The sequence below is a fragment of the Mus caroli genome, unplaced genomic scaffold, assembly GCF_900094665.2.
Source record: "Mus caroli unplaced genomic scaffold, CAROLI_EIJ_v1.1 scaffold_20641_1, whole genome shotgun sequence".
Classification (NCBI taxonomy): domain Eukaryota; kingdom Metazoa; phylum Chordata; class Mammalia; order Rodentia; family Muridae; genus Mus; species Mus caroli.
Window position 1 is genome coordinate 1 of NW_018390463.1, and position 9542 is coordinate 9542.

At 38.8% G+C, this 9542-nt stretch overlaps 1 pseudogene and 1 gene segment (V, D, J or C); one reads left to right on the top strand and one right to left on the bottom strand.

Annotated features, from left to right (window-relative positions):
- Nucleotides 1–4119: 4119 nt before the first annotated feature.
- Nucleotides 4120–5375, top strand: LOC110288659 (annotated as a pseudogene).
- Nucleotides 5376–7434: 2059 nt separating this feature from the next.
- Nucleotides 7435–7931, bottom strand: LOC115030338. The segment is given in 2 exon segments: nucleotides 7435–7757; nucleotides 7872–7931. Coding segments are annotated over 2 exon segments (378 nt in total).
- Nucleotides 7932–9542: the final 1611 nt, after the last annotated feature.

A 9542-nucleotide genomic window follows, 5' to 3' on the forward strand; every position in this document is an offset into this window, starting at 1 on the left:
TTAAAAAAAAAAAAAATTTCCTCTCACAGTATGATACACACACCATAGCAGTCCAAAGGATTTGGGGTATAAGTTCAGAAAAAAACTACACTGGAATGGTGTGTCTTAATGAACCTAAAAATGTGCCATACGGTCTCAAAGTTTCCAGATCTTTCCTAAGAGCACTGTACTAAGTAGGAAAGACAATATTGAATAAATCATGTAATTCTCTATACTTGGGTTAACATTCCTTCAGACAGCACACCACTGGGATGGAGCAGTGGAAGCTAAGCAGTTCATTGAACTAAGACTATTGGTCTCTACGGTCATGCTCATTAATAGGTTTAATCTTTCTCAGGGTACATGATGCATCTGTGTCATCCATGACCTGATCCTCCTGCTGAAACTACTTCTCATATCTCTACATCTAGCTTTCTTACTGTCCAGGAGTATATCTGTGGATGTTGCTTCTGACTTCCTGATTTTTTTTCCTTGTTTCTAGTTCTACAGCCTAGCCTAGTCTCTGACATATAGAGTGATAGAATAGGCTTCTCCTCAAGTGCCAGTTTGCCAAGCAAGAAGAATCACTGAAACATTAAATACCATCAATAGTGTTAAGGATTGTAAGCACTACAGGATTTTTCTGTTGGTAGGAATGACAGAGCTGTCTGTTTTAGCCTGTGGTGCTTCCATCACTGAGTCCCACCAATAGAGCTCTTGCTTGAGTCACAGGTTGTTTACCACTTCCTAATCTGTATTCTTTCAGCTTCCTCTTGCTAATCTATTTTCAGTATTTAAGTTTGCTTTTATTTAATTTTATGAATAAGAGTGGTTTTACTTGCATTTTTGCATGACAATGTGAATGCCTGTGCCCAGGAAAGTCAAAAGGAGTCAGCAGATTCCATAAAACTGGAGATACAGATGGCTGTGAACTACCAAGTGTGTACTAAGAAGTGAAGCCAGATCCTCTGCAAGACCAGCCAGTGCTCCTAACTGTTTTGTCATCTCTCTAGCCCTTCCTACTATCTCTTCCAATATTTTCAATATTCTTTCTCCCTTTTCTTTTGAATTTAGCTATCCTGGGTCCTCCATGTTGACAAAAGTTAGAAACCTCTGAATATCTACCTTTATCAAAAGTCCTAATAATCTCCTTTTGCTTCAAATTTACCTCTATGAAACTGAAAGTTCTTATTTTGGAATATTCTTCTGTAGTTTTTAAGTAAATTTGTCCCTAGCTATGGTGAAGTTCAGAGCTCTCATCATTCTAATGATTTTGCTTTAATTAGCAAATCACAGAGTCTTTCAGTAATGGACTTTCTCAAATATTTCCTTCTTGGTGTACTGTCAAACGTTGCTTGTGGTATCTAAGAAATACTTAGAGTGGGTGATTCATGAGGAGAGGCAGACGGAGCCGCCAAACCTCTCACTTCTGCTTCCATGGAGTTTATGTTATGACTGGTATCACTGTGGGAGGAGAGTTATTAGACTGTAGACAGTACTAGATTGTCATATCTTCAGACTCCAGGCTGCTGGTGGTGAGAGAATAATGTGACCCAGACCCACTACCACTAAATGTTGATGGGACCCCCATCATATCCGCTGTCCTGAACTATCTTCGTTTCCAAAGAAACAAGAAACTCAGATTTTATAGGCTGACCTCAAGAATGATACAGTAGATGGCATATGGAAAACAAAACAAGATGTTTTTATTTTAATCTAAATCTGGTTTTACCTTTTCTAGCATTCTATAGATTTGAGTCACCTAAGGTATAAATGTGTCCCTAAGTAAAGAATCTATAGGAAGCCAGACACATATGAATACAAACCCCAACCCCAACAAAAATCTGTATGCTTTAATAAAATCACAAACTATAGTACAGATGTACTCGGTTTTTAATAAGATGGTACATACATAGATTAACTCTTAAAAACATTTGTGTATTTATTAGTTGATTTTTTTTATTGTGTAATGTGTTTATGCCAGAGTATGTTTATGTGTAGTGTGTGCAGACAGGTTACAGAGGAGTCAATAAAAGTGAGTTTTGAGCCAGTTGATGTGGTTGTTAAGAATGAAACATAGGTCCTCTGTAAGAGCAGAAAATGTTTTTGACAGCTGAATCATCCATCAATGCCCTATTTTTAAGGAGAATCATACCAAGGACTATGTACTATACACTCATGTAACACACAATTAGACAGTAGCAGTATGGACAAATGTTTCAAAAACAAATATCATGACTTCCACTGAGCTTTCTGCTAAGCTTATTACATTATATGAACTTTAATGGTTGTGGAGAAGTAGGAATGTCACAAATCCAGAACCAAATTTCAATTTATCTTGGGCAAACTTTAAAACCTTTAACAACAACTCTTCATTGCTACGTCTCTGTCTGACCTAACGTCCCTGTATCAATTAACTTAAAAGAACATAGCTACCACCAACCGCAAGACTAAGTACGAGTATTTTTAGCATCTGAAACCTACAATGATTTCCCCGCTTTAATTTAATACTCCTCTTAATGTTTCCACCAATGCATTGAAAAGTGGCTCAGTTCATGACTTTCTTTGAGACTGTTACTAAGTAGGAACATGGAATAAAGGGTAACCTCAATCTGTGTTCCAAGGTCAAGGCCATTCATAATTGGATACAGAGTAAACTATCTCTTAAATTCTTGGAGGTGTGAGGCGTGTATTTGTGTGGGCTACTGGGACATCCCATAGTAGTGAAACTAACAAAAGTGAAATAAGGAAGGCTAGGGAGGAGGGGAAGGAGTAAAAGATAGTGTATTAATAACAAAATATTTTCTGCTTCATGTATCATAGCAATTATCATGGATGTATCATATGATTATCATGGATCTGGTCATTCAACAATATGACAATTTTATTTGTAAAACATAACAAGGAGTAGAATGAGATTATAAGTCAATTCTGCCTCTCTTCATGCCTCACTGTTCAGAGCACACTTGCAACCTATTTATTCTGATGATATTTATGGCATGCCAAACGTGTAGGGAATAACACGTCATCCTTGAATCACTCTACAAGATCTAATAATGACTAATTATCTAAAATCTTCCTTTAGAACAATTGACATGAATTTTTCATTTTAAAATATTTAAATCTGTTTTTAAAGACAAGATATACATAATCTACAATTGGATAAACGTGTGATCTCTTTTCATCATTCTCACAAGCCTGCATCATAAATATCTCAATTATCGTTTTCACTTTCAGCAGGTGTTTCCAAACTTACATAATCTATTGGAAATCACTGAACTAGAATACAACCTGCTGGGAGAAGAGACCATGATTTAACATATACCCAAGTAGGTTGCCAGTGGAACTATTGAGATTAGAATCACACATAGAGTATTTTCAGTTTACTATAGATCTGTATTTTTATATGATACATTCAGGATTTAAAAATGAAAATGAGGGCTGGTGAGATGGCTCAGTGGGTAAGAGCACCCGACTGCTCTTCCGAAGGTCCAGAGTTCAAATCCCAGCAACCACATGGTGGCTCACAACCATCCGTAACGAGATCTGGTGCCCTCTTCTGGAGTGTCTGAAGACAGCTACAGTGTACTTACATATAATAAATAAATAAATCTTTAAAAAAAAAATGAAAATGAGAATTACTGCTACACAAAATGACAAAATGTTGCTGAGCATTTACAAAAATATGGTTATTTCTAAAACAAAATTTAAAAACTTTATTTTTCAATTCCAGTTTGCATACCAAGTTGTATATGGAGACAGGAAGCAAGGAATTCCAATGTGAAAGAAATGTACATATAAAAACGTACATGATAACATTAAAAATATAAATAATTAAAACAATCAATAAATTTTTTAAAAGATTATGAGTACACATTAATTCACAGGTTTGTTCTTCAAACGGAAACACTTATGGCAACATATTTTAATTTGTTAAATTGTGTCAAGAAAATATACAAGCTGACATATGAATTTCTTGTATACACAGAGAGAGGGGATGCATTTCTGACAACAAAATGTGAACTTCATGTGAAATCTTTGAGCTTTAAAAAAATACCACATACTCCATATCACAGTCAACTTGTGGTCGACACGCAACAGGCCATGCAGGGTTTGCATTTCCTCCCAACTTGTGAACAGTGCCAAAGAAAGTGAAGCCCACAGGGGCTGAGAAGGAAGAAGAATGTGTTCCTTGCAAGCAGGTGAAGGAGGATCTGCCTGATAACTTTTCTGCATATTACCAGCCTCTCAGTTCTGAAGAGTCTCTGCTATAGTATAGCCCTATACAAGGGCTATACTATGGAAGAGACTTGAATGTCTGCCGGTGCATCAGTAGGAAGACAAAGGTTTTAAATCGGGATGGCAAAGCACAGTTTTTTTCATCTGAGAAAAGATTTTGATGAGAAGAGGACAACAGTTCAGTTCCACCAACCACAGAGATTTAAGGATGAGCTCTGGGGGATCTAGGAAAAGTGAATGTGACTGTGGATCCTTAGTAGTCTCAAATGTGTTCATGTCTCCTGCAGGATCTCAGGGCCTCCCTCCAAGTTACAATGATGTTGAGGTTTTGATCCTGCAGCTGGAGGGAAAGAAACACTGGCGGCTGCACTTCCCAACTGTGCCCCTGGCACACGAGTACATTGTGGAGCCTGACGGCCAGATTGGCACATGACTTCCTGCTGAAGCCTAGTGATTTGTTGTACTTCTGCAGAGGGACCATTCATCAGGCAGAAACTCCTTCAGGCCTGGCCCACTCTATTCACCTGACTATTAGCACCTACCAGAAAAATTCATGGGGAGATTGCCTTTTGGATTCCACTTCGGGGCTTGTGTTTCACATCACAAAGGAAGATGTGGCATTACAACTGGAAAGCCCCAGAGGATGCTCATGAATGTGGAAACCCTGGCAGATTTAACAAGGAAGTTGGGTGGCTTTCTGAAAACTCTTACAGACCAGCTCAAGGGCAGAAAAGAACTGCTATCATCAGATATGAAGAAGGACTTCATCATGCACAGTCTCCTCCTTTCTATGTGGAAATGGAACAGAGACAATGGACCCAGGTGAAAAGTTGCCAAGGTTGGACAACATAATAAGACTGCAGTCCAAAGATCACATTGTCCTCACAGTAGGGGTCAGCTCAGAATCAATCTGATGAAGCTCAACAAAAGATGGTTTACATCTATCATTCCCTAAAGAATGCGAGACAGATGCCCATGATGGGAAAAGAGGTGGAATCAGAGATTTACAGACTTCGCTTCCCTTTATCACACATGGATGCTCTGAAGAAAATCTGGTGTGGGTCACCAATTCGTGTTAAGAACCTGAAACTTCAAATGATGAAAAGGAGAGCCTGGCATTGTCTGTCTGGACGGAGTTTTTAATCCAAGTACTCTAGTATCCTTATGCCGAGAATTGTTATTTTCTCTACACATACTTTGCGGGGGGGGTGGGGGTTGGGGGGGGACTTAGTGTTCTGACTAGTACTCTGAGTGGAAGTGTAGTTACTTAGAAGAGGAGGGAGAAGAAGCTGCTTCATGTCCTCATGGACACAGAGGACAAACAGGAAATTACTAGGCATCCCAGACTGTGATAAAATGATACTTCCAACAGGTTTATTTAATCCAGTGTTGTAGAAAAGGCACAACTCCAGTACATATGTCATATAGAATTATTTCATTAACCTGACTCGTCTTCGTTCTTTGGAAGAAATAACTCCTTTAAAGAGCATCCTTAGCTCCAAAAATACTTTTTCACAATTAAACACACATACACACACACATACTAATGCATATATAGACATACAAATATATGTATGTATATATACATCTGTATGTATACACACATATATGTAATTATATGGGTAATACATACATTAAATACTAAAGGATATTTTGGAATTATAAGTTCTAATCTCCAGGTCAAACAAAATTGCTTCACTCTCACTGATACTGTTAGGAGTCCCACAAAAATCTATAGGTAAACAACTACAGCATGTGTGCTGATTATCTAGACCCATGAGGGCTGTATGACTGCTACTTCAGTTTCTGTGAACCCCTCTAAACCTTGCTAAGATCTATGGGTTGTGTTTTCCTGGCATTCTCCATCACTCTGGCTTCTAAATCCATCCTCCTGATTTTCTATGGGGTTTCTAGAGTGCTGCCTAATGTTTAGATTTAGGTCTCTTCATCTGCTCCTATTAGCTGTAGAAGGGAGTCTGTCTAATGACAAATGGGCTAGGAATCAATCTACAGGTATAGTAGAATATGTTTAGGAATCATTTCATTGACACTGTTTTTATCAGTTGTGTTTGATTCTACCCTAGGTTTCTGAGGCATCCAGCTTACAATCTCTGGCTATCCAGATAATGCCAGGCATGGGAAACCTCACATGACTAGTGCCTCAAGTTAGACAACTCCATGATTGGCCACTCCTACAGCTCTGAGACACCATTTTTCCAGCACATCTAACATCACTAAAGTTGTAGGTTAAATGTTATTTGCTAAGATTGATGTCCCAACCCCACCACTGGAAGCCTTGCCTAGTTAGAGAAGATGCTTGGTTCAAGTTCTATATCCTTCTTTTCTAGGAGTCCTTGCTAGGGTCACCTTCATAGGATCCCGGGAGTTCCCACTGCACTAAGTGCCCACATTATCCCCTAAATAATTTCCTATTCTAGTAGTCTCTACCTGTACCCTTTCCCCACATCTCACCCTCTCCAACCTGATCCTTCCTGTTCCATTGCCTGCCTGCCTGCCTGGAATCCAACCACAAAAGCTATTCAGTTTTCCTTTTCCAGGGAGATCCCTGCTTCCCCACTAAAGCCCTCCTTGTCAAATCTAAATTCTACTTTATACAATAGGATTAAAAGTCATATGAGTGTGGTTTAATGATGTTTAATTCTTGTAAGCAGAGTGGTGGACATAAGAGCCAGAAGAATCCTATATGAATTGTTGCAGACAGCTGGGAGCATCAGCACAAACTGCAAACAATTACAATCAGGCAACCTTCCCTTTCACTGCCATATGGGGTCTAGTTTTTATGTAAAAATCAAAAACTAAGAATCCTCTCTACTCTCAGTTTCTCTAGGTAATATTTCTTTACTCCTTAAATACTGAGATTTAGAAACTAATGTATTTTATTTAAATAATGTGTGCTTGGAAAGTCTACAGATGTTTCTTCTGTTCTCTGAGTCTCAGCTGAAGATATAACTACTCATATGTAATGACTGTATCCTCTGTTAAAGTAGAAAAAGCATTTGGTATTCTGTCTTGATAGAGATGAAGAAGAAGACAGATGGGGTACAGAGAGAAACATTTAGTTTCTTCTACCAAGACTAATGACTGTCCATGAGCTTTACTAAAAGTCCTGTGACATCTGAGAGAGAGTTGCAGTGGTGACTCATGAAAAGGAGCAGTTGGGGCAGCCCATCCTCTCACTTCTGCTAACATGGGGGTTTATGTTATGACTTGTATCACTGTGGGAGGATATTCATCATACTGTAGACAGTGATAGACTGCAAAATCTTCAGACTCCAGGCTGCTGATGGTGAGAGAATAATCTGACCCAGACCCACTGCCACTGAACCTTGATGGGACACCAGAATCTAAATTGGATGTGGAGTAGATCAGGCGTTTAATAGTTCCATCTGACTTCTGCTGAAACCAGTGTAAATTACCGTTAATGCCCTGACTGGCCCGGCAAGTGAGACTGACTCTTTCTCCCAGAGAGGCAGACATGGAGGATGGAGACTGGGTCATCTGTATGTCACATCTGGCACCTAGAAGCAGAGACATAATGAATATCTCCATAGGTAAGCATGATAAAAGAGCACGTCCCCCAAAATGCCAGTCAGCACGAATCACAATGAAAGTCCCATTTTAGTTCATTTTACCTGGAAACCAGAGCAACAAGATGCCAAGAAACAAGGCAGGGGCCCTCATGTCCATGTTGAGTCCTGTCTGTAATGACAATGGCACATGGTATGACTGGTATATGAAGAAGTCCCCAAGGCTGTTCAGTAAGAGCATGCAAATCATTGGGAGCCAGTTAGCATTGGGCACAGCTACAAGACTTAACTCATCTGAGCACTTAGCACAAGACTGCTGTCCCCAGACACCTGGGGTCAAACCACTTGTATGTCTCCAGAGAATAATTTCTATTTAAAGATTTAAAATTATACATGACATTAATGTAGGGAGTCTCTATTTTGAATGATATATTTCAAAGATATACTGGGCTAATATAGAAGAATAATCTGCTATCAGTGAATATGCTGTTGCATATTCAGAGATATGTTGCATATACAGAGAAGAACCCATTAGATCTTTAACTCATTCAAAAAATTCTGATTGGTTAAGAAAAATAGTATGTGATCCCCTGTGAAGTGTTTGGAGTAGGCATTTCTTGAAATTGAAAGGACAATTTATCATAACCATTTTCACTGAATTAAAACATAAGACTTTGCAGCATTACCTTTGTAAACTACAATTCAAAAAGAGGAACACAGCACATGGGAATATAACACCTTGATCTGAGCAACCTGAGTCACTTGAAGTTCTGACTCCATGTGAACATGGAGGTGCTTTCATACTTAGAGAGTAAATGAGTGCATCTTTTCCTCAGCTTCAGATCCTCTACATGTTGGTTTTCTACCGTTTACTACTATTTCCCACAATTTCTCAGCACAAAGGTTTGACTAGTGAGGACAGACTTGAATACTGTTACAGAAAACACTGCTACCTGACACATGGTTCTGCTGTGTACTACAAATGACAGTTTCACCATTCATTCCTAAGCAGTAACTAGAGAAATTATCCTTATTCAAGCAGCAACATTACTGTCTGCTCAAAGCAACCTAAGGACTTCCCGAAGCCAAGGAATCCTTGGGGTCTTTTAGAAACATATCTATGAAAGGCCAGAGATTGTTGCAGTGTGTGCCTGAAACACTGGTATTCAAGGGACCTGGATTTGAGTGATGGGTGAGAACAAACACCTAGTCATAAGGCAGCTTTTTATTATACAAAGCACTGTACCCATCAGAGGTACCACACAGCAGCTTTTGGATGAATTAATAATAATGCTGCCTACCTCTTCCCTGCACTCTCTTTCTGCTGATATCTAACACCTGTATATGTGTCTCTGATTCTTGAGGCTTGAAAGGCATTTGTGAGTTCTCCCTTGAGAGCTCCATGATCTGAGGAAGATTAGCTCATGATACTTTTAGTGAATGTTAATAGGGGGATGACAGTTCCCCTCAACTTAAAACACGTGAGTTTGCAGGGCATCTGGGATCTGGATTTTTACACCTCATTTAATGATATGTGCAAATATGAAGGGAATTCCAGAAACATTCAACTTTACTTTACCAGTAGGCCTTAGATTGCATTAAGGAATAAATTACTTTATTTTTGAATTATAACTACCTATGAAAGTGTGTTGATGGTACAGTAGTAAGCATTCAAAAGCTTCTTAGGAAATTATAATTCATACATATTGAATAAATACCTGTATGCCTTGAGATTTGTGTATGTTCCTCCTCTGTTGCTTAATTAATAGTTCCTCT